The 25,270-nt window shown below is 32.9% G+C and overlaps 1 protein-coding gene across 2 annotated transcripts in view; it reads right to left on the bottom strand.

Moving 5' to 3' along the window:
• LOC131948360 (dynein axonemal heavy chain 10) overlaps window positions 1–25,270 on the bottom strand; it is a 46,984-nt gene that overhangs the window by 11,101 nt on the left and 10,613 nt on the right. For both annotated transcript variants that reach the window (XM_059309950.1, XM_059309951.1), the window contains 44 exons: window positions 24,929–25,089; window positions 24,410–24,641; window positions 23,664–23,918; window positions 23,189–23,347; window positions 22,972–23,088; window positions 22,709–22,811; window positions 22,222–22,400; window positions 21,399–21,767; window positions 21,134–21,277; window positions 20,866–20,955; window positions 20,625–20,747; window positions 20,266–20,499; window positions 19,948–20,171; window positions 19,687–19,855; window positions 19,467–19,567; window positions 18,917–19,100; window positions 18,139–18,273; window positions 17,256–17,408; window positions 16,905–17,093; window positions 16,547–16,693; window positions 14,937–15,128; window positions 14,459–14,577; window positions 13,690–13,984; window positions 13,014–13,271; window positions 12,498–12,702; window positions 10,704–10,978; window positions 10,141–10,293; window positions 9,437–9,762; window positions 8,878–9,085; window positions 8,316–8,480; window positions 7,734–7,866; window positions 7,116–7,304; window positions 6,695–6,783; window positions 6,279–6,429; window positions 5,479–5,567; window positions 5,103–5,300; window positions 4,244–4,477; window positions 3,902–3,999; window positions 3,436–3,617; window positions 2,946–3,112; window positions 2,543–2,730; window positions 1,114–1,335; window positions 843–990; window positions 5–140 (listed from right to left, as the gene is read on the bottom strand). In XM_059309950.1, coding sequence (XP_059165933.1) covers window positions 5–140; window positions 843–990; window positions 1,114–1,335; window positions 2,543–2,730; window positions 2,946–3,112; window positions 3,436–3,617; window positions 3,902–3,999; window positions 4,244–4,477; window positions 5,103–5,300; window positions 5,479–5,567; window positions 6,279–6,429; window positions 6,695–6,783; window positions 7,116–7,304; window positions 7,734–7,866; window positions 8,316–8,480; window positions 8,878–9,085; window positions 9,437–9,762; window positions 10,141–10,293; window positions 10,704–10,978; window positions 12,498–12,702; window positions 13,014–13,271; window positions 13,690–13,984; window positions 14,459–14,577; window positions 14,937–15,128; window positions 16,547–16,693; window positions 16,905–17,093; window positions 17,256–17,408; window positions 18,139–18,273; window positions 18,917–19,100; window positions 19,467–19,567; window positions 19,687–19,855; window positions 19,948–20,171; window positions 20,266–20,499; window positions 20,625–20,747; window positions 20,866–20,955; window positions 21,134–21,277; window positions 21,399–21,767; window positions 22,222–22,400; window positions 22,709–22,811; window positions 22,972–23,088; window positions 23,189–23,347; window positions 23,664–23,918; window positions 24,410–24,641; window positions 24,929–25,089 — 7,888 coding nt within the window. The remainder of the gene's footprint in view (window positions 1–4; window positions 141–842; window positions 991–1,113; window positions 1,336–2,542; window positions 2,731–2,945; window positions 3,113–3,435; window positions 3,618–3,901; window positions 4,000–4,243; window positions 4,478–5,102; window positions 5,301–5,478; window positions 5,568–6,278; window positions 6,430–6,694; window positions 6,784–7,115; window positions 7,305–7,733; window positions 7,867–8,315; window positions 8,481–8,877; window positions 9,086–9,436; window positions 9,763–10,140; window positions 10,294–10,703; window positions 10,979–12,497; window positions 12,703–13,013; window positions 13,272–13,689; window positions 13,985–14,458; window positions 14,578–14,936; window positions 15,129–16,546; window positions 16,694–16,904; window positions 17,094–17,255; window positions 17,409–18,138; window positions 18,274–18,916; window positions 19,101–19,466; window positions 19,568–19,686; window positions 19,856–19,947; window positions 20,172–20,265; window positions 20,500–20,624; window positions 20,748–20,865; window positions 20,956–21,133; window positions 21,278–21,398; window positions 21,768–22,221; window positions 22,401–22,708; window positions 22,812–22,971; window positions 23,089–23,188; window positions 23,348–23,663; window positions 23,919–24,409; window positions 24,642–24,928; window positions 25,090–25,270) is intronic.

Here is a 25,270-nt window from a genome sequence, read left to right as displayed (position 1 = left end):
TTACCTTTGATATTTTTTTCCAGCACATTGTCAATAACAGGATCAATGTACTCATCCACATCTTGAAACAGGAATGGGAAGCCATATTTGATTGCCAGTTCCAGTTGTTTTAAGAAGTCAGGGTCATTAAATGTACAGACCTGTAAAAATTATGTTGGTACAAATGCACAAAAAATTATATTAGTTTTCAAAGTATTATTTTGTTTATTAAAAATTGTCATTTTCTAGTGTCAATGTGTTGACTGGCAACTTAATAATATAAGGATATGTAAAGTAACGTTATTATTAAATATTATAATTTCTTTGTCACTGTGACTAAAATGTCGAATCAAGAGCTATGCAACAATGTAAATAAACTTTGCAAAGCTATTAACCTTTAAATGTCACAGTGATTCAAATGTTGAATTAAGATATATGCAACAATGTAAACAAAGTATGTAGAGATATAAACCTTCAAATGTCAGTGTTATTAAAATGTTGAATTAATAGCTATTTCAACAATTTTAACAAACTGTGTAGAGATATCAACCTTCAAATGTCATTTTGATTTAAATTTTAAATCAAGAGCTATTTCACCAAATGTAAACAAACTATGTAGAGATATTAACTTTTAAGTGTCACAGTGATTCAGATGTTGAATGAAGAACTATATCAACAATCTAAACAAACTATGTAGAGATATTAACCTTTAAGTGTGACAGTGATTCAAATATTGAATGAAGAGCTATATCAAAAATGTAAACAAATTATGTAGAGATATTAACCTTCAAATGTCACATTGATTCAAATGTTGAATCAAGAGCTATATCAAAAATGTAAACAAATTATGTAGAGATATTAACCTTCAAGTTATTAGCTTCTTCTTTCTTCTTGATCCAGTTAAGGGCTTGCTGCTGTGGGTCAATGCACATGGGGAATCTGCTGGCTCGTATGGTCAAAATACCATTCTGTATAGAGAGCTCATCTGGGGGTAACCCTTCTGATGTCCACCTGATTAAACAATGAGTTACAATTTATTTTTCTATTTTCTGATTGCATTTATACCAAAAGTAATACCAAAATTGTATTACGTTTTTGCTATCTTAAAAATTTATTTTCAGACTTTGGACTCACTTGCTGATTTCTACATCATTGGTCAACAAATCTTCTAGTTTGAAGGGGTCACTCAGGGGAACTTGGCGTTCTTTTAGGTCGTTGACCCAGTCTTTGTAAACCAGGTCATTACGGAATTCCCAGCTGAAGGCGCCGACATAACTTAAGAAAGCTGAGCTGACAAGACAATCACCAAGGAGCTGGACTCTCTTTTGTTTCAAGTCTTCCAAATCTTTGCTCCATCTGGTAGAAATATATGTACAGATATATAGGGCAATGAAGTAGAAACATTAAGATTGTCAACATAAATTAAATAAGATAAAAAAATCATAAAAAACGTTTTAATAACAAGCTTTTATGTAATGATGCACTAAAAAGTAGAAAATAAATTATAGACTACTATTTAAATAACTATAAAGAAAAGCGTGGGTCACTTTAGTATCTATTGGATACCTTTACTAATGTTAAGGAAGACACCCACGCTTTTCTTTATAGTTATTTAAATAGTAGTCTATAATTTATTTTCTACTTTTTAGTGCATCATTACATAAAAGCTTGTTATTAAAACGTTTTTTATGATTTTTTTTTCAGTACTTTACATGTTTTATCTACAATAGAGTTACATGACTAAAAACCATTGCGCGCCTACTGAATATCACGTTCAGTAGGCGCGCAATGGTTTTTGAACGCAGCCATTACGTGGTCGTGATGGCGCAGCTATTGATGACGCGTGTGGTGTGGTTGGCTAGACATGCCTACTAATTCGGTCCAAATTTTAATTAATTCATAACAAATCAATTAGGCATCCAATTAAGTCAAATTTAGTTTCAGATTGCATTGTCTTCATGTCTTGACCCACGTGCCAAATGTGAATCGTATCGGTCAAGTAGAACTGTCCGAATTTTCACTCCTGCGTTTCCGTCTAGACCAGGGGTCTCCAAACTTTTCAGTCCGAGGGCCGCATTAACTATCAAATTTCCGTTCGGGGGCCAGTTTCTTTGATTTTTCTGAGCGAAGTTCTTCAGCCATCATCAACAAACGTTTTTTTCCGTGGACAAAAAGATCACCGCGGGCCGGATAAGAGGACCTCGCGGGCCGCATCCGGCCCGCGGGCCGTAGTTTGGAGACCCCTGGTCTAGACTGACGACTGACGAGGAAGTGAGTTAAATAAAAGCTTGTAAAAAGGAGCTTTTTTAAACCTATATTATGTACCATTTAAAATTGCTGTATAATCATGTTTTGAGAACTAATTTTTTAAAAAGGAGATTTTAACTTTTATAATGATCTATATAAGAAACATAGCCCAGAGATTTACAAAGTGTAATGTATTTAATTTTGGCTACTTTGAAAACTGCAAAAATATCAAGCTTATTATGAAGGATGATTACTCTCTAGCCTATGGTTCTATGAAACTGATAAAAGCTTTTTATTCCATTTTTGGAAAACTGACCTGATATTTTCAGAACCAAGACCTGAAATCAGCTTGTCTGCTGCAATCAATCTTCTCTCCATAATCCTGGCTTCCTCTTCCAGAGCCTGTTTCTCAGTCATGGCCTTCTCATATTTACTATTTAGCTCTTTCAGCTCTTCTTCCAAAGCCTGAACTTCTTTAGTAACTTTTTCTAGATCACGTTTGGCCTGTCATATAATTTTAACACCATTAGTTGTCATATTTCTTTATGATAAAGACATAGATCATAATTAAATAACAATATTATAATAATTTTTTTAAATATAATTATATAATTATATAAATATAATACTTATATTATATATAAATATAATAATTTAATATAATAATGATATTATTTTCTCTATACATCCAATGTTTGAATTTAGAAAATAGAATTTACCTGGTGGAAATTTCTTTCCAATTTGGCGACTTTTTCTCTCTTTGGTTTGATCTCTTTGGCCACGGCACAATAGCCACAAACTGCTTCAACAAACTTGAGCAGGCCAGCACCGGCCTTGCTGATGGCTTTCATTTGGTCAGGTGTCATATCAATATCCTTCAACAAGCCTGTGGACACAATTTTCAGCCAATCAGAAAAATTCAACATTAAAAACCTCTATTTAAAATTTATTTGGCCCTCAGCTAATAACAAAAATAAGGTCTTTGAAACGTAATGATGCCCTGTGTCAATGACAAAATGTTGCCTTTTGTTTAGTTTAAAATACTAAATGGAGACCCAAAACATTGTCAGCAAAATAAGATATCTTGTAAAATTGTTTTTTTACCAATATGTTTTTATTCTTTTTTATATAGTGCCCTAAGAAGGGTAAATAATCTTAGGCACATAATAAGAAAAATATATTCCTAACAAGTTCCTTAATGCAAATTACCTTTTACAGTTGTCAACTGTTTTTGTCCAATGTTGTCCACATCCATCTCTTTGAGGGCCCTCAAGAAATTGGCCTCAGACATCATGCCCCTAGCAGACTTCCATGAGACCTCACGTATTCCCTTCATGACAACAATACACTCACACACTGTCTGGACCTCCCTGGGTGGCTTGGCAAAAGATCTGAAGTTAAGAAAAGTTTAATTTAGTGGCAGGCAAAAGGTCTGAAGTTACGAAAAGTTTAATTTACTGGCGGGCAAAAGATCTGAAGTTAAGAAAAGTTTAATTTAGTGGCAGTTTAAAAACATAAAGTTGAAAAAAGTTTAATTTAGTTTCAGACAAATAGATATGAAGTTAAGAAAATTGTAATTTAGTAGCAAGCATTTTTTTTTAAATATAGAAATGTATTTGACTAAAATCTTTGTAAAAAATGAAAATGAACAAGACTACAATAATTGATTTAATACCTAATTTCAGTTACATCCTGCTTATCAAGGTCATCTAGTGCAATTCTGGCAGCTTCAAGTGCAGGTAAAGCTTCTGCTAATGCATCTTCTGCATCTTTCTGTCAAAAGAGAATCATTTATGCACAATACTTCTGCATAATGTTAATAACAATGATCAATACTTTATTACTATCATCAAGCTTTAACTTTAGAATAGGCTATATTTTTTTTAAAACGACCTGTAGCTTTATTTTAACACTTGAAATCTCTTTTGTGTAAAAAAAAATTTTTTGAAAACCCCAACTTAGTCCACTTCAATGATTTTGCTTAGCTGATGATGTAAAAAAAAAAAAAAATTCCAACCTTTTCCACTTCAATGATTTTGCTCTGCTCAGCAATCTCCTCTCCCTTGGCCTCAGCAAAAGCCTTCTTCTCCGTGGCTGCTTTGGTGCCTCTTGCTATTTCATCCAGCAGGACCTCACAAGCAGCTGTCTTCTCTGTGACTGCAACTTTCTGCACCGCCAGCTTCTCATTCAACACAGCCAGCATCTCACTGGCATCAGCAATTTTCTGGAGACCGCCTTGCAAGCGCTCACACTTTAAAAAAAATATTGAATCCCTAAAGTAGTTCTTTGGTGTGGATGTCACTTTTTAAATTTTGAATACTATACACAAAGGTTTTGTATCTCCTGATACCTACTGAGACTCATCATGAAGAGAAATGAGTTTTTGTTGTTTATTTTATAAGATGCTCTACAACAAACCTAAATATAAAGCTGACTCTAATGATTCACTCACAATTTACCATAAGTAATGGAGTGCACACAAATAAACAAATACTTAGAAAAGGCTTTTAAACTAGAAAATTATAAACAGTTTCTTTCAGGCATATATCTGGGGACTAGCATAGTGCTGACCAAACTATCACTTCATATGCTGAATTCACTGAAACAGATGATCTCTAATTCGTCTGCCCCATGGATCTTGGACATGAACAGGAAAAGATAATATATCTGTGGGGAAGGGCAATGCCTCCCCTGAGCACATCCACCACACCCCACTCCCCCAAACAAAATAGAAAAGATAAAATTTATATAGAAAATAATATATACTTTAACCATTGTCAGCCCCCCCCCCCCCCCACTCTCCTTCCCCTCCCTGTCTGAAAGAAACACTGATTACATAAAATATTTTAGCAATAGAGATGCAGCAATAAAGATACCTGGCTAAGAATAAACTTGTCTTGATCGTCCAAAAGTTTAACGTATGTGTTGATGAAGTCCAGATAGTTTTTAGGAGTGACATAGTTGTTTCTGCGGAGCCGCTGTAAAAATTTGATGCTGTATGCGCCAATAGACTGATGCACCATGACAACATGGGCGACAATGTCTTCACGCTTGTCTGTTGGAATCAGCTGATTCTAAATTAGAAAGTTTTAACATATAGTCCCGACAATTTCAAAATTTTTAAACATCACCATTTGTTGAAACGTTATGTATTTAATTAAATTTCACAGTACGTAAAAAGCAGTCATCCAATTAAAAAAAAATTTTTAAATTAGAACCAAGAGCAATGTTTTCCAAAAATTAATCATTTACCTCTGAAGAAATGAAGACGCTTGCCACTGCGTACAGTGCTTGTTCTGGCCATGGGAAGAACCAGTCAATACTTGCATTGTTGACAGTTCCTAGAGAAACACTTCATTTATTAGACCAACAGGCATTGTTAAATCTCATAATTTTCTCTTTTCTTTTTTTAAATACTTTAAATTATTATTTGTTTATAGTTTTTTTTTAGTTGTCTTTACATTGCTTCAAATTTGCTAAACTTGTAAATCCTTGTTATTTTTTTTTAAAATCTTTATTTCTCTATGTAAATATGTGTTTTTGTTTCTCTATGTAAATATGTTTTTGTTTCTCTATGTAAATATGTGTTTTTGTTTCTCTATGTAAATATGTGTTTTTGTTTCTCTATGTAAATATGTTTTGTTTCTCTATGTAAATATGTGTTTTTGTTTCTCTATGTAAATATGTGTTTTTGTTTCTCTATGTAAATATGTGTTTTTGTTTCTCTATGTAAATATGTGTTTTTGTTTCTCTATGTAAATATGTTTTGTTTCTCTATGTAAATATGTGTTTTTGTTTCTCTATGTAAATATGTGTTTTTGTTTCTCTATGTAAATATGTGTTTTTGTTTCTCTATGTAAATATGTGTTTTTGTTTCTCTATGTAAATATGTGTTTTTGTTTCTCTATGTAAATATGTGTTTTTATTTCTCTATGTAAATATGTGTTTTTGTTTCTCTATGTAAATATGTGTTTTTGTTTCTCTACGTAAATATGTGTTTTTATTTCTCCATGTAAATATGTGTTCTGGTGTTATGGAAAGAGTAGGCCTACCTGGGAAATTCCTGCACCTTGTCCTCAGGGTGTCTCCAACAGGGGACATGGCCAGGACAATGTGAAGGTTGTTGGCACATTTGTTGATGAAGTATTGCCAGATCATCTCCTTAGCATGACCTGCTCCAGCCCTCAAAGCTTCATCTCTCAGCTGTAAAAGTGTTAAAAAATAGTGGAATAGTTAGTACCTTATACAAAATGTTTTTTTTTTAAATTATTTTTATAGAAATGGTGTATGTGAACATGAAAGTGAAATAGTACCTTCTAAAAAATAATTTAAAAAAAAAATTTCTTTAAATAGAACTGGCAAGCGTGAATACTTTTTAAAATCACAATTTTGGTGTTTAGAATTGATAAGGACACTATGGACCTTGAATAATTTAAAATTTCATGTACCCAAGTAACTGACTGTATACCTGACTTATGATTGGCTCCTTCTCTTCATCAGCATACAAAGCTGGCACCATGCCAGACGTCAACATGTTGTTGATCAACTCCAGAAAACCTGGCATTAAAATAATTTAATTTTTTTTTAAAATTAATGTTCACCAGCATAGTTAGTTACATGAAAAAACAAAATACTTTATAGGTACAGGTACTATTTTTAGTTTGAGATATTTTGTCTTTAGCTATCTTGTCCAAAAAATGTTTGATGATATTTTCTCTTAGAAATATTTTACCCTGAGATATTTTGTCCAGAGATATTTAGCCATGTGACCACCACACAGACATGATTTAAATTGAGCAATAAAAATATGATCAAACAAACAAAATATTATGAACAAGAAAAGAATCTTCTGGTTCACAAATGATATTAGGATATTTCATTTTACTGACCTTCTTCTACGACGTGCTGGTCAGTGAACAGGAAAACAATCTTCTGGTTCTCAATGCCCAGCCTGTTGTAGAGGACTTTCAAATCTTCACGGAAAGAGTTTTCACTGTAGCCCCTGCTGAGCATGATCTCAAAGACTTTACAGTTGGCTGCATAAGATGCCAGGCGACACAAGCTCTGCTTGCCACTACCTGCAATACAGAAGTGTAAACAGTTTGAGTCTACTGCCTGAAAGGAATATATTAGAGAATAAATTATTCAGAGTTTAAATTACTATATACATGACGAGAGCAAGTTTCTGTGATTTTGGCTAAGATATGAAAATGAAAAAAAAAAAGATGGATCTTGAAAAATTATATTTACAGAAAACAGAATTTATTAGCATGGTTTATGAAGTAAAAGAGATATTTCAAGGGAGGTAATTCTTTTAAATGTCAGCTATTTATTTTTTTAAATATCAAAACTAATAAACAATTTTAAAAATCACAGAAATTTACAATAAAAATTGTGTATAATAAATTAGAATTCAAATACAGAAAATAGGAAGAGAATGTAACAAACTTTATCTAATGTACACTAGGCCTATTCACAATGAAAGTAAAAAAGTGTAAGTAACTCACCACCAACACCAACCAAGAGGGCATGACCTCTGTCCATCCTCAGCACCCTGTGAATGCGAGTGAGGTGCTCCAGTGCATCATCAAACAGAACGAGGTTCATGGGAGTGTTGCTCTCATTGTACTCTTCCAGGATCTAATGGGTCATTTGTAGAGGAACTTAATACATCTATATTACCTTATGCTACTTAACAAACTGTACTTTTAGTATATTGTATCTGGAGTGAACTTGTGTGATAGTAGAATACCTGGCCAAGTGATGTGAATAAAGTAAAAATAAAGTTCCCTTTTGAAGCTAACGGTCTATGAGGCTAGTTTCTGTGACCTCTGTGCATCAACGGATAATGTGGTCAACATTATGCCCAGCAGCCTTTACTTTCCCTAACAAGAGTTAGGTACCCATGAGAGCTGGGTGGACTCAGGGTCATTCTACTGACCTGAACCCAGATTTGAACTCAAGACTTTCTGGTTAGCAGACTAGCACTCTATTGCTAGGTCACGCCATCCCACATCATATGTTACCCCACAGATATTTATAGAAAAAGAAAGGAAACAACTTAAAACTGCTATTCCTATTTTACTTGCCTCCTGAAACAATCCTTTGGCTGCCTCGTAGTCTTGTATGTCTTCATAAAGTCTTGGTTCTCCCTCATCTAAAGCTGTGCGATAATCCCCAAAGAGCGAGGGATCTCTGTTGACATATTCTAAATGGGACTTGTAGTTTTCTTCCAACAAGCTGGTTAACTTTTTCTGAAGATAAAATAACAGGAAATTCAAATACAATGACTAAGCTCGTTAATATTATAAACCAGATATTTCAGCATGAGGATACCATGCAGTTCAAAATAAAAACTAATAATACAAATGAGAATGAAATAGTGCATTAGTCATTTTTGTGCAAAAATTAGAATTCAGTCTTACAGCAACTAAACCACTATTTAGAATTAATTGTATGTAATGCTGATAGCCTTTGCAGTTATAATTAAGCTTATGCTTTTTCATAAAGAAAGAAATCTTACTTAATATAAAGTGTTCATAAGATGTATTAGAAATTTTTATAGACAAATTTTTCTTTAAAGTAATCATATAGTTCTAGCTTATGTATATTGTTTTTTTTTTTATTAGAAATAAATTATTATTGTCTTACAGAAATCAACTCTTTGTCCTGCTCATTAATGAGCCTGTCACTGATAACTCTGTGGCACTCATTGCGCCATAGCCTCAAGAGTTGCTCCTCTTTGATGAACCTGTCAGGCGTTGACAGGCAGAGGCCATTATAGATGCGGGACAGGTCTCGGAGGTTGAAAATGTAATGGAATTTGGATGGCGTGGGTGGCAACTCTTTCACAATGTGGCTGATGGAATAAAGATCACACATTTATATTTTTATTTTCATGGAATAATGATTACACATTTTAATACAAAATAAAATAAATTTACCATCTAAGCTCAATTGAATAAATTTTACTCTTTTTATATAATAAAGTAAAAATTTACTATGTAAATAATATTACACATTTTATAATAAAATTTACTATGTGAGCTCCATGATGTAATGATTAACCATTTTAAAATAAAATAAAGTTTACTATGGAACCTCCATAGAATACTGATTACAATTTCTATAATAAAATACAATTTACAATGTAAGCTCTGTCTCACATGTGTCTTATGACCAAGATAATGTAAAAAAATTGTGGCCTTACTTGTAAAGTTCCATTGTCATGTTGGTGATTTTTGAAGACAAGGCCTGCAACTCTGCAGAGAATCCTGACAGATGCCCCTCCAGGATGGAGTTGTAGATCTTGAACAAAGACTCCAGATCAGGGAATGTCATGTTGAAGACAGAGAAAAGGGAGACAAAGCGAGGGTCAGTCTCATTTCTCCCACCCCCAGCTTTGCCCATGGCAGCGATGTAGCCCATGTCCCTCATGTTCTTCCAGTTGAGATCTTTGCCTCTGTCATACAATCCACCTCTTTCAAGCAAGAGCTTCAGTAATGCGATTGGCTGTTGTGTACCATATGTGTCAACCTGGCAACAGAAATTTCTCACTAACAATTATCTGTACACTTTCTGCAGCACCACAATACAGAAACAAGTAATTTTAAATTATCTACACAATTTTTTAATTCTACAAAAGGGTAACAACTAATTTTAAATTATCAGCACAATTTTCAAATTTTGCAATACTGAAATAAATAATTTAAAATTATATGCATAATTATCAAATTCTAAAATATGGAAATAACTAATTTAAAATTACTAGGTAATTTTTTTAAACTAACTAATCTAAATTTATTTTGCAAAATTTTTAATGCTACATTACCAATATAACTAATTTATAATTATCTCTGTATTTTTAAGTTCTAAAATACTGCCATAAATCATAAAGTATTTTAAATCTTAAACCTGAGGCATATTCATATCATCAATGAAGATAATCAATCTTTTCCCTGGGGGTGGTCCATAGGTGTCCTTGGTCCTCTTCTCAACATTGGACTCGACGTTACGTTGCACATCCATGGAAGTTGTTCGGGATGAGAAGTTCATGTTCAGAAGGAGCTGTTTTAAACATTTTTTTTAATTATACAGAAACAATATATACACCAATTCATATATGTCATAATAAACTTGTTTTTAACATTGATATTACCATATGCTATTATAAAAGACTACTTTTGGTGTAACGTGCTGATGTCACAAAAACTAGCCCCATAGGCTGTTAGCTTCAAAAGGGAACTTTATTTTTACTTTATTCACATAAGTTGGCCAAGTATTCTACTGTCACACAAAGTTCACTAGAATACCTGGCCAACATGTGAATAAAGTAAAAATATAGTTCCCTTTTGAAGCTAATAACCTTTGACAAATATGTTACGATTTATTCTTTTTCTAAAAAATTGCTTTCCAAAATCTTTATTTAAATAATCTATTTAATTTATTCATATAAAAAAGTTTTAAGTTCAACCAACATGTTGTTCTTGGTCCAAAGTCCTCAGGAAATTGGCAATGGTGGCTGTCTTAGAAGTTCCAGTTTCACCAATCAATGCCACAGGTCGTTTGATCTTAACCATGAGCTCAAGTAGCCAGGTAGCCCTAACAGTGTCCACTGTGGGAACCAAAATCTCATAGAACTTCAGGTCAGGATTGTGCTTGTACTTGGGCACCAGTTTGGACCAGGGAATCCATTTCTTTTGCTCTCCGTCATAAAAATATTCATACAATGTTTGCTGGCCTGGAAGTTCACCTGGTAAATAGTAAGATTCAATGTAACAAATACTTCATTCGTTTTTTTTTAAACATAGACTTAATGTGGTTAAATCATCCTTAAAGTTGCTTTTAGGTTGATACCATTTTCAAACTATAACAAATACAAAGCTTCAAAACTGAATGGGACCTGGTGTAAATGTTTGTTTAATTGATAAATGTTTGTAAAATAATTAAGTAACTATATTTATACTTCACTATTTTCCATTGTATATTAAAATGAATCTGCTTTTTAAATGTAAAGAAGCATTGGAAAAACAGTAATCAATCTTATGAAGAGATTAAACTTTTTTTTAAAATAAACGAGTCATCATTTATTTTTAAAAACAATAAAAAGAGTACAAAATAAAAGTTCAGTTGATCAGAGTTGTGCCATGTAAAAAATAATGATTTCATGCATTTAATTACTATAGTACATGCTGTAAGAAAATCTTTATAAAATTTAGGTGACCAAATTTTAAACCTGCAAAGTGAAATTCTTTACAACATGCCATGTGAATATGATGGGTTGATGACTAATGAAAAAAGTATGAAAGAAACTTGTGAGTTGTTTTTTTATTTTTATTTCAGTGAACCATAAAAATCTTTAATTTAAATCTTATCATAGTCTATTAAATGAAAAATAAAATCTATTGTGGTTATACATTCACATCAATTTACTACCTTAAAAACTACCAATGACTTACTCAAAAACTCTTTCATTTTCTTTCGAAAATGCATTTGTGCAACTTGTAAAAGGAAATTTACAAAAAGGTAAGTTTTAAATGGACACAAACTAAAATAAAAAATAACTTAAACCTAGGAAACAAATCAAGATTATTGATGACCTGGGACAAAACTCATTAAAGAAACAAAAATATTTGAAATAAGGAAACTGCTGAAGGTGTTGATATTGAAAAAGTATTATTTCCTATTTGTAATGATTGTGTATAATATTGCTTTACAGTAAGTGTGAATTATTTAATTAAAACAAATTTTGAAGTTCCTTTGTTAAAACAGGAATTGTTTTAGTGGCCTATATTTTTAAGGGAAGTAATGTATTCCATTCCAAAAAATATCAGAAAACTTGAGATTTTAAAAAATCAACTTAACACAATAAACAAGGTGTACATACTACCTGCAATGTATGTAAAAATTTAATTCTGATGCAGACTGTTCTATAATATATCGTATAGTGGGGAAATCATGATCACATTGCCAAGATTAGAAAATAGAATAAAAATTATCATTTAAAAGAAAGTAGTTTCAGACAGTAAAATTTATGAAAAACAGGAATTTCTGAAGGGAAAATCTAGTAATGAACAGGTAATTTGATGATTTAACCTTAGACCCTCTGGAAACTAGAAAACTTTTTAAAAAAAATATTATAAATAAAAATGTAAAAGATATTATTTGCTATGTTTATCTCTAAGATCTGTATTATACTTTGGTGTTTTTCTTAACTTTAAAAAGATTACAACTATTCTGTATGTAAAAACCTAAAAATAAAACAATCATACCTGGGCCAGCATATTTGTTTTCTTCCTGTACCTGGGTCAGCGAGGCGAGATATTTGACATAGCCATCAAACTTGATGCGCCCATCCTCAAGTAGCCCTGCCCCAACTGACCATATAAGGGCTTGCAGGAAGAAGGCCTCCAGTTCCATTGGATCCCCAACTTCTTTGATCAACAGAGCATTCAGCATCTGGCTAAGTTGGTTGACCTAAGTGAGATAACATTTCAATATCAATCATCAGCCTTAATATATTTACTGAATATTTTTTTAAATAATTAAAATAGTGAATGAGTTATGTTTTTAAAAAGTGCAATGTATATCTGTAACCTATTCAAATCAAAATGGTTTTTGATTATTTCTTGCCAATAAGGTCATCTCTCTTTTGGCTCTATTTGGGTTTTTTTCCTTTACATTAATCAAAAAATGTTAAAAACATTAAATTATAAATCAAAATATTTTTAAAACAATATATGTACTCACATAAAGAAACTATGTATTAGAAATATTTATAAACTTACCATGTTCAAGTTAGTCAATGGTACAATTGTCTTCAGTTTCTCCCCTTGCCTTCCATCTTGAATTCCATCAATTACAAGATCAATGCAGTTTTGCACATACTTTTCATACAGCAAATTGAGGTCATCCTGCTCTTGCTTTGTAGATCTTGTGGAGACCCACTTTTGCCAGTAAGGTTTATAGCCCAAATTTTTAGGGTCCACATAAACCATACCACAACGTGAGATGGTAGCAGGTGAAGCATACTGCAGGTCATACACCTTGAAAAACAATATTCATTTTTTGATTACAATGGCTGGTCTACAATGATTATTTAATTAGTTTATTTTTTTAAAGGCTGTTATTAAATTATTTTGCTCTTTAAAGCCTTATTACTAAGGTGTTTTTATATACATTTTAAAAAAAAGCTTTTAAAAATATTATGAAACTATTCTAAACTTGGACGCCTCAAAGAAAAATAAAGCAAGGAAGGCCAAGGGAGACATGGTGGCCCACGGCGGGGAAGCAGCTGGCAGAGGCAAGACTGTCATGGGGTACTGCCAAGAAAATTGCCTGTGGCCAACAAAAGTGGAAAGAGCTTACTGTGGCAGCCCCATGTGTCTTGGGCACAAAAAGGAGAAGATAATGATGAAGAAACCATTGAAACAAAACATGTTTAAATGTGAATTTTTAACTTACCTCAAACAGCATGGCACAATGTTTCTGCAGCCTGATTCTTTCACCATTGGCCAGAGTTAGCAGCCTGTTGTCATCCATAACAGAGTTCATGTTTTCTACCCACAATGCATCCACATCACCATCAAAGACAATGTACTTCCTCTCATTTTTGTCTGTGGGTTTGTTAATGTCTCTGAAAATGTTTGACAGTAACCCGTCGGTCCAGTCCCTAGTGACAGGGTCAAGGATGCCGTACAGTTCAATGACAGATCTGTCCTTGGGGTTGATGACAAACAGTTTGGTTGAAATGCCAAGCCTGGGGATTAAAGATTATACACATTGAGATCCTGGGGATTACAAATTTAACACATTGTGATCAAATATTTAAAAATTAATGTTTTAAACTTTATACTGATTTAATACAGACCTAATTTTTTAGTCACAAACTATCTGTTTTCCTACAGAGGCATATTTTTTACATTAAATCCTTTTATTTAATACAAATTCATTTCACACTAATGTTTTAAGCTTTCAGCCATCATCTTTTCCAGATAAACTTGGTTTTAAAATGAACAACCTTCTTCCATGTAGAGGTATGTTTCCAAGTTTATATAATCTTTAACACAAACCCATTTCACACTTACATTTTAAGCTTTCTGAAAAAATATCTCCTTTAAAAACTTGTTTTAAACTTTGAACCATTATATTTAAAACAAAACATATTTAACATACTAGGTCAATGCCTTGATGAATCTCATGATAAAATCCCAGGTAAATAAATATGACCTACTTGGTCTGAGCCTGTGAGAGTGTGTTGATGACCACTGACTTGCCGCCCCCCGTTGGTCCCACTATCATGGTAGTGTGTCTGGTCAGCATGGTCTCGTACATCTGGACCACTTTATCCACCTAAAGCAGGAGTAAATTTTAGAATCAATAATTGGTGGGTTTGTTGGCTGCTGGGGTAAAGCACAGGATCGCAAACAAGAAAGACTCAAGTTCAGATCCTGGGCAAGATTCAGCAGGTCCAATCAGTTTCTAACTCATTTTATATGAAGTAAAGGTAGTTGAACATGGAAATGAGCACACTATCCATTTGAATGCTGGGGTAATGGAAACAGGAGAACTCTACTTCACCTGCTCTACTGACCATATTTACTTTACTTTTGTTAGTTGTTGGGTGAGGATATTTTGTGTGTTGTACTATAATAATGAGCAAAAATTATCCAATTCAGGATTTAACACGTAAACATCTCTTCACTCCCCACCTGGTGTGGTAACAGGACATAGCCACTGTCCTGTAAGACTTGCTCAACTGCGTCGTTGAAGTTTGGATATCTGACCCTGGGGCAGTCAAGCCCAGGGAAGAGGTCAGAGATAAGTCCCAGGAACAAAGGAACGTCTTCAAAGACAAACTTTGGCAGGTTCATGTCCCTGAGAGCTCTCATCAACACTACATCCTAAAAATGACAAAAAAAAGGTGGTCTGGTTATTTCAACATCAACACATCCTAAAAATAAAAAAAAGGTGGTCTGGTTATTTTAACATCAACACCACATCCTAAAAATTAAAAAAAAAAGGTGGTCTGGTTATTTTAACATCAACATCACATCCTAAAAATGATAAAAAAGTGTGGTCTGGTTATTTTAACATCAACACTACATTTTAAAATTGAAAAAAAAAAATACTGGTGTGGTTATTTTAACATCAACACCACATCCTAAAAATAAAAAAAAAGGTGGTCTGGTTATTTCAACCTCAACACATCCTAAAAATGAAAAAAAAGCTGGTAAGCTGGTGTGGTTATTTTAACATCAACACCACATCCTAAAAATGACAAAAAAAGGTGGTCTGGTTATTTTAGCATCAACACATCCTAAATATGAAAAAAAAGCTGGTAAGCTGGTCTGGTTATTTCAACATCAACACCACATCCTAAAAATGACAAAAAAAGGTGATGTGGTTATTTTAACACCAACACCAAATCCATAAAGTGAAAAAAAAGGTGGTCTGGTTATTTTAACACCAACACCACATCCTAAAAATGACAAAAAAATGGTGGTCTGGTTATTTTAACATCAACACCACATCCTAAAAATGAAAAAAAATAACTTTCTTATTCATTTTTACTTTCTCGTATATACGTAGTATAGAGAAAGTATTGTAATCGTGCAAAAAAAAAAAATCGAGATTTTTACAAATCTCGACGTTTTACACCTCACTGATACGGAAAAACATAATTTAACAATCTTGTCCGTATGTCTGTGTGTGTGTGTGTCTGTCTGTGTGTGTGTCTGTCCGTGTGTAAACACGATAACTTGAGTACCGTTACAGCTAGGTTGATGAAATTTCATATATAAGTATTTTATCAAAATCGTAGATCCGTATCAACTTTTGAGCGATTTCCGATAACCGGAAGTGGTACTTTTCCTACTTTGAATTTTTTAAAAGCCTATAACTTGAGTACAATTTCAGATAGATAAATGAAATTTCACATGTAAGTAAAAGATCTAATTCTCTACCTTCTGTTAAATTTTGAGTAATTTCCGTTGACAGGAAGTAGTAATTTACGCTACTTCCGATTTCTCAAAAAACTAATGTAAATTTTAAAAGTACTAATAATATTGCGCACTATTATGCGCTTTTTTATTTCGCGTTCACTTGGTGTGCAATTAATTTGTCTACGAGATTTTATTCTATTTTTAAAACTTTAAGTATTTAAAATGGATTAAAAATCATGTCTATAGCCCGAGTTCCCATCCCCTGTTATTTTATATAAGAATATTCGAGAAAGTTTAGGGGAGATCACTCCCGGTTTATTTCTTATTCTAAAAAAATTCTGGTTGAGTTAAGTTTTAATTACAAGTTTTAAGGTTACCTCTGCTAAATCTGGAGACCCTCTTTTCAGCTCTCCTGCCATAACCAACACAGATTTCAGAGCTCTGAGGCCAAAGTCATAATGATATTGTTTGGATAGCTGTTCTTTTGCCAGTTTGTACAATACTGTCATTTTCTTAGCCAAAATCTGAAAAGCAATTTCAACATGTTTAAAATTATAAAATTCAATTTATATAATTTTAAGTAATTTTATTTGTTCCTTACAATTACAATATTCATCAATATTTTTCAAACTTAAAAATGTACTTTTACTAGAAATTTTATTTTATGAATGTGATTATTTTAATTGTGATTATTCACAATTAGGAAACTATAAAAAAAAGTGTATAATAATTAACCTTAGCCAGTAAGAAGCCTTCAGAAAACAGCATGATTTCACAAATTTGCTGCAGGTCAGGAACAATGACAACAACAGGCCTGAAGAGAGCCTTGACTGACTCAGGTAGCTCTGTGCGGCCTGCATACCCAGGGTTCATGGTGATAAACACACCCACTCTTGCATCCATGTCTATCTCTTGACCCTCAAACTATGAAAAATATCCAAAGTGAAAGTCAATTTTTTTTCAAATTTTAATGTATTTTATTTTATTTTATTAACATTATGTGACATAATTATAAAAAAAAATAGAGAATTTTATTTGAAAATGTTGTCTAAAAAAAATTTCAGTGCAAATAAAAAAATAACTTACGTGAAATCTCTTGAGATTCAGTACCAGAGCATTCTGAATGGTTTTAAGCTGTGTGGAGATGACAGACAGTACAGACACATCAATGCGGTTGAACTCATCAAAACAACCCCAGGCACCACACTGGCATAACCCTGAGAGGATCTTCCCAACAGCCTGTACAATTTACAAAGGTTTTTTTCATTATTGTAACGTTTGTGGATGATAAATGATAGATGGATAGATGAAAAATAATCGATAGTTAACACAAAAGCAATTGTATTTTGTTGATACACTCTGGTTCATTTACAGATTAGGAATAATTTTTTTTTACACTGTTCAGAAATAACAACACTACTTCTTCTTCTTCTTCTTGGTTCTTAATTTTTAGTGTTGGAGGGGATCGAGCCATATCTGCGAGAGGGTTTGAACTCAAGAATTTTTCAAATTTATCAACCATTAACTTTAGCCAACACAACCACGCCTCCATCACAATTAAGGATACGTGTCAACTGGTTATGCGCCATTGAGGCCATTGACTCTGATTTCAGCCTGCTTTTCTTATTGGTTTTGCTTCTATAGCCTTTGTCCAACCAAGAACAAACTACAAGGCAGCAGTTGTTTTAATTTTGGAGTTGTCTCTCTTAGAAGAGTGGCTGTCCCCAGCTAACAAGCCTCATCTGCCCGAGGGTTCGAACTCGAGACTTTTCGGTTTAGCAACCATGAGCTTTACCGACTCGACCACGGCGACCCATAACAACACTACAACATGGGGCAAATTCTAACAATGCTAAATATTTTATATACTTCAGTTTGGTATTTGATATAAGCTTCAGTTCAACTGCTGATCTGAGCTTATTGATAAAAAAATGTAATTTTTACAATCTATTTTTAGGTGTCACATGACCTTGTAGTCCATGCCCTCTCCACAGTTGGTGACCACACACAGTAAGCCCAAGGCCTTGGCAAGATCTTTTGTAGTTTCAGTTTTTCCTGTACCTGCAGGTCCTGCTGGGGCTCCACCTAACTTCATTGATAGGGCCTGAGGGCCAATCAAATGATGTGTTAGTGTTATGCTAATTTGATGTGTCACACAGGCTTGAAAACAAATCAAATGGTGTGTTAGTTTTATGCTAATTTGATTGGTTACACAGGGCTAAGAACCAATCAAATGATGTGTTACTTTTATGCTCAATTACCATGTCAAACTCACAACAAGAGTTTTTAGCCCTGTTGATGGGACACTATATGGTGACTAATGTTAAATGTTTGTTTCTTTAGTGAAGATTTAGCTTTATTAATTTTTTTATAGGTTGATAGCTACTGTATTAGTGGACTTTATGCCAATTTCTGAAGAAGATAAGTTTTTAATAAATCATAGAAAAGATCTATTTTTATCTATACAATGTATTATTTGACTTAACACTCTTCATTAGATGTCATATAGAGATTGATTTATTTAATGGATATTTTATGTATACTTAACTTACACTTAGTGTTTTTTGTATAGACTATTTAACATTGCATTATTAATCAAAATCCAAAGCAATACTAAATTGTTGAAACACATTGAATCTGAATTCTTAATATCTACAACATTTAAAAGAACTAATACTGGTTCTAATAATTCAATGCCTAGTTAACATTTTTTTCTGAACAACGGTTGATGTATACAAAGACATTACCTGTGTCAGTGTCAGGTAAATACGATCTGTCAGGGGTGTGATGACTAGCCTGCCGTTAAGCCCCATGTACTCATAGCCATAGCCAAACTCTCCCGTACACTGTCGGATCACAAGCTCATCTGGCTCTTTTTCCCAGTAAAATCTCAGCTGAGATTCCCATTCAAACTCACGTGAGTCCATGATGCTGCAAACATTGGGATTTGTTTATATGTTGTTTTTTTTTAAATTCTTGGTGTGGAAGAAATCATACAAAATGTATTGACTAAACTTATCGGTAACATTAAATTAATTAACAATTGAAATATTGTTTTAAAATAATTTAATTAAACATACATTAATTATATATATTAAATAATTAAAATAACTAAAACTTCTTGTATTCTAATGGGAAAAAAACAAATATTAAAAACCCTAACTGTTGGCAATACACCATGGTGAACACACAAAAATCTTTACATTTACAGATAAGCATTAATTATTATGTAGCATCCCTTTAGTTCTATCTTCCTAACAATCTAACAATTTAAAAAGTTTAAGTGAAATATTTTACCTGTCTCTGACAAAGCAGTCAATGATGTCACGAGCATGTACATCAATGATCAAAACTGTGTTGAACTTTGACCTGTCATTCTTTGATAAAGGCGATCTCACCTACAGGAAAATAATCAATTCATAAATTCCAGTACAGCAGCAAATCAAGTCCCATTGTTGGGTGATAAAAATATTTTTGGTGATGAAATATTAGCAGTTATCACTACTAAATACATTACCTTGACAACAAGGTCATCAATTTGCCTGTGCAGCTTTTTGGCATAATCCTTCATGGCTGTTTTCTGACCTTTCTTCACTTTCCTGAAAACATCTTCAACTTCCCAAGTCCACCACACTTGGTTGCCGGCAAGACAAACCATCCCTTGGTAGTCCAACATCCAATCAACTCTGACAAATCAAATTAAGAGTCCAGTCAATTTGATTTTAAAAAGAACCAATAAAATGCATTTATTTAATTTCTAACTAGTTATATTCCAAACCTGCTCTTTTTGTGACTGTAGTAAAAAATGGCTTCCTTGGTGATAAGTCTGTTTGCAGATCTCATTTCTGCTAAAACAGATGTCATCCAATCTTCAACTCTACCATCTGCTGTGACATTATTATGAAAATCCATTTCTTCTTTCTCTGCAGATACCATGCCCATTGCAAGCATTTCATTGGTTGGGCCTTTTTGGAATTTCAAGGCAGCAATATTATCAAACATCTGAAAATGGAATACACAAAAAATTAGTTATGATATTATTTGTACTTTAAATATAAAATAAACAAAAAAAATGTTTCAAAATATTTTACTTGACCTTGATCATGTGCTCCTGTACACACTCTGGATCAGAAGATCCCAGAATGCTTAGCAGCTCATCATCAGAAATGAAAAAGAATCTTGGGAATGCATTTCTCTTTGAGTCCAGGTAATCGTTTAAGGACTTCTGGCATTTCTCTAAACCAAGACTCAGACCTTGGAGATCTTGCAGTCTGTTTGTAGCATGACACGAGATCTTGATCAGTGGAGTTTTGTGAGTTTCTGCCATAATCTGTAAGGTCAAGGATAAACAGCCATTATTGATAAAGGCATAAAATACCATAGCTTATGTATCAAAGGGTCATACAACATATTTTAAGTGTTGTAAAAATAACTGTTTTAAAAAGTGGTGTGAACCTTTTTGAATGTTTTATCAATCTGGTCAAATTTTTTAGCTTCCTCAGGCAGCTGTGAACGAATGTCTCCTCCAATGAAAATGCCCTCTAAGTACATCCATTTGCGCTGGACTATCATCCATACCTAGATATGGAATTAAATACAGTTTTTACAAACATAACTCTTTTTTTAAAAATGAAATAATAAAGTGGTGGTGTTGTCTTGTTTTGTTTTTTGTTGTGTAATGTATGTTTATACTTACATCCAAAACTTCTGAGATGTGAGAAAGAGATTTCTCCCAGTTTTGAACAGTTGTAAGAAATGGGCCAATAAATCTAGAAGCAGACATGCTCTGGAACAAAGCAAAATCATGACATGAAACATAAGACTGTGGAAAATATGAGATTTGTAGAATAGAAATGTATAATAAAAAACATTTAATATAACAGTTAAAATAACTAGCACAAAAAAAAAACTTGTGACGAAAAAAGCAAAATTTGTAATTGATAAACTTGTCCTCCAACCCGTACCTGTAGGTTCATAGATGAATCATCCAAGTTTTGAAGAACCTCATCCACAGAGCCAAGAATAAAACCTCTGTTGGATGTTCCTTTCATGTAAGCAAAAACATTGAACTTCATGTTGTTCCATGTTTCTTCCACTTCTCTCACACCCTGGAAAATGTTTAGATGGTGATCAGCTTTTAAGAAATTCATTTTTCTCATTGATAAATAATAACATACACAAATTTTGAATTGTGGATATGGGGATTCTTTTTTTATTTTAATTACGTACCTTTTCTATGCCCATTTCTTTGGATGCACACGTAACAATTTCTGCTATTGTGTCTCTAAAGTGGTGCAACTCCATTGCAAAGATATTCGCCAGCGTAAACGTGTCTGGGTTCATGTCAAACTTCTGACCAGTTTTTGCCATGAGTTCCTTCCAGTGGCGCTCCCTCAAGGCCTCATGCTTCAAATCTCCAAACAGCGGCAGGGAGTCCCGGAACTCTTTCATTTTTTCCTCAAGACATCTGGCGACATTCATGGACCTGATATCTCTTGGTAGCTTTCTTAATGTTTTCAAGAAGCCTTCAATGCCATCTTGTAGAATTTGCACATTGAGGTTAACCCACAAAGTCTCTGACCACTGTTCTCTGGCCACCTAATGAAGAAAAAAAATATTTTGTTTATGTACATTCATAAAAAAAACTCAACCTTATGTATTTAAAATGAGTTTATAGATTCAAAATAAAATCTAAATCTAAATGTGATATAAATTTTTATTAAAAGTTTATTTAGAATGTCATTTTAAGATACTTATGTATGATGTTAATTATTTATAATCCTTTGTTCAGTTTAAAAATGTTGCTACCTAATACAAAAGACATTCTATTACATACATATATCACTTGGTTTTAATTAATAGTTATTGAAAATGAACTGTCCAGACAATTGTAAATTTATAACAAAGCTTTTTAAATTAAATTCTAAGTTTAAATAAGTAAGTCAATTTCTTTAAAATTGTTATTCAAAGTATAACATTTTCAACAGAGAAAAATAAATCTGTTGGATTATATCAATAATGTGAATACAAATTATTGTGGTATAAACCAAACCTTTTGTTCTGTGTATATTTGGTAAATGGACTCCAGTCCTGCGACCTCTTTCTGAACTTTGAGCAGCTCTGGGTACATTGTGATTGGCAACTCAAAAAGTTTCTCAGCATTGGTCAGTTCCTGTCTGCTGGACTCAAGTTCATGAACTTCCTCTTTGTAGACCTTCAGTAGCTCCACACCTGATTTACAGAAATTGTTGTTTTTTTTTAGAGAAAAGTTGTGAATTTGTACAACAGAATTAGAGCATACATACTGGGACAGAATTTGTTTTATCAAACCTTGTACAGCCAAGAAAATGTCTGCAAATTTAATCCAGTTTTTTTTATGTTATACTAAGTTTTGGTTAAGTGTTCATACTCTGGAAATGTAGAGGATGCCAATTTTTAGGATAAAAGAGAGAATTGAGATTAAATTTTTTTTTTAAAGTATTTCATGAAATCCACAAAAGTTAAAATTTTTATTAAAACAAAATTTTTAAATAACAAACCTTTGTCCAAGTCTTCACCAACAGCTCCAGGTCCTTCCAATAAAAATCTGTCAGCAAAATCATTCAGGCCCTTTTTGAAAGCTGATATTTGTTCTTGAGTGATCTAATTGAATAAAATAGATTACACTTATTTAAAGTATTTTAAAATGTTATAGAAAAAGTTAATTACTTGATAGTCTTAATAAAAAAAAAGGACGACACATTTTTAAAAAAATGTCTTTGTGCCTAGCATTTCAAGCAAAGGTCATTGTTAGGTCACTTACCTCTGTGAATTTCCTCTTGACCTTGACAAGACTGGCATCAATATTTTTAGATTTCAGAACCAATTCATCCCATATTTGAGGCAGCTGGGCTTGGAGCTCTTTCTCTTTTTCATTCACCTGTATTGTATAAGATATATATAATAATATATATATGTTGATATTTAGGTTGACTAATATACAGTTTTAATGAATTGGAAACAGTTCCTGCTTTACTTACAGGTAAGTTGTACATTTCCAATGTTCTGTATCTTTCTTGTATGTCTCTGATTCTGTTCATCACATCCAGTGACATGGATTTGATGTCTGAGATGGTGGATAAAACTGATTTGAGGTCATCCAGGGTTGAAGGTGTTTGTTCAAGGTCATCTGCTTTGTCCTATTAAAGGAGACAAAAAATCTTTTAATTAAAGCGATTTTTAAAAAATATATGGATTTTATAATAATCTCTCTGTCATAAGTTTTTGTGTTTTATTTTATCAGAAAAGTTTGAAAACATTAATTATACTACATCAATGCCTGTAAAGTAATACCATAATGAACCTATAACTTATTATTTCATTCATACTCTAGCAGTTCTACTTTTAAATTTTTGAAGAATCAAATGCCATTTAAATATTAAATTGTATTCTGTTTACACACTTAAAAATCTCCAATTTAAAAAAAATCAATCTTGTTAAATAACTGACACTTACATCTAATAACTTGTGCAAGCTGGCAAGTGTCTCTTTAGCAGAGTCCTGTAGAAGTTTGCCCAGAGTCTTAATCCATTCCTTGGCATGTTCTTTTACTGAGCTAGCCAGTGAGGACATGTGCAGACGAATGCAGTCTTGATCTCTGAAGTCACTCATTGCATTGATCTCTTCAATTATTTTGTAGTGGTACTGCAACTTGTCATCAAAATCAACAGAGCTTGGGTTTTTCTGAAGCCATTTTTCTGCAGTGGCATGCTACAAAATAGAAAAAAAAAAGACTTGTTAATATTAATGTGATTTGGATAACTACATATTATGTAAGTAATCACAGATATGCATGTAGACTTCTTAGCAATTCATTGGGCAGATAAAGTAGAGTTCATGTTTCTTGACCTCTGCATACAAGGGGATGGTGTGGTCAGAACTATGCCAAGCCACCTTTACTTTCCCCAATGTAGACCTGAACTCAAGATTTTTGGGCTAGCAATCAAACTCTATTATTCTACCACACCACCCCCCGGACTACATAGAAGCAAGTGTATATATCCATAAAGAAAATAAATATTAAATACAAATCACACATATTTTCCAAACCTCTGAAGTTATTTGAATTTTGTTAACATTATTTGATAAATATTTTAGAATGAAAAAATAACTAAACTTAAACAGGTAAAAAAAAAACCCTACAGCCCTACAGGTTATAATATGTAGTTTATTTTTTCAAACAGTGAGTTAAAATCTCATACCTTGTCAACTTTCCAAACGCTCCTGTATTTCTTCCACCTTGTAAGGTACCGTCTGACATTGGTCAAGCTTCCTTTGATGTCATTCTGGATCTTCTGGATTAGGTCAATAATGTTTTGATCCATTGCAATATCCAAGAAAAAACTGAACACAAAAAGTTCATCTTCCCCTTCAACCTTCTGGGGAGGGCACTCAATGCAGCTGCCATTTTTCCAGCGAATGAAACTTTTTGATCTGAAAAAAATGTGAAATAGTTTAAAGAAAATATTAAAAACAGACCTAAAAATTAAATATAATTTGACCAATAATATATTAATAAAAATATAGTTGCAGACACAATTAGTATAACAAAAATTAAAACAACTAATAATCCTGTCAGTGTTTCCAAGTTATTTTTTCCAGTATCAATACCTTAAGCCTACAATAAATTCTAATCTAAACATGAGTTAAATCCTAACCCTATACTAACCACTGAAAAAGTTTAGCATTTTTAGAAATAAATTATTACATAGAGAACGCACCCTTCAACACAATCTCTGACACACTGCAGGGTAAGTTTGTAGACCTCATTAGCCTGTGGGTGCAATACAACATCTGGTGGAGCCAGTAGAGATTCCACTTGGAACAGTGGAACATTGGTTTTAATAGCAGAACTGAACAACATCAGGTTGTTTATGATCATCTGGTACAGAAATAATTAGAAAACCATTGTTAAAGTATCATTCATGAGAATTCGTAGGCTTTAAATTAAAAATGGTCTTAACTACATAATTGTTTGATAGATTAGTCATATTTTCCCATTCATGCCCAAGACACATGGAACAGATGAAGTAATGTTAATCTGTTTGGAGACATAGGCATAT

This window comes from Physella acuta, unplaced genomic scaffold (assembly GCF_028476545.2).
Source record: "Physella acuta isolate Inbredline_101_S28 unplaced genomic scaffold, ASM2847654v3 ptg000641l, whole genome shotgun sequence".
Taxonomy (NCBI): domain Eukaryota; kingdom Metazoa; phylum Mollusca; class Gastropoda; family Physidae; genus Physella; species Physella acuta.
This window is presented reverse-complemented; position numbering and strand designations above follow the sequence as displayed.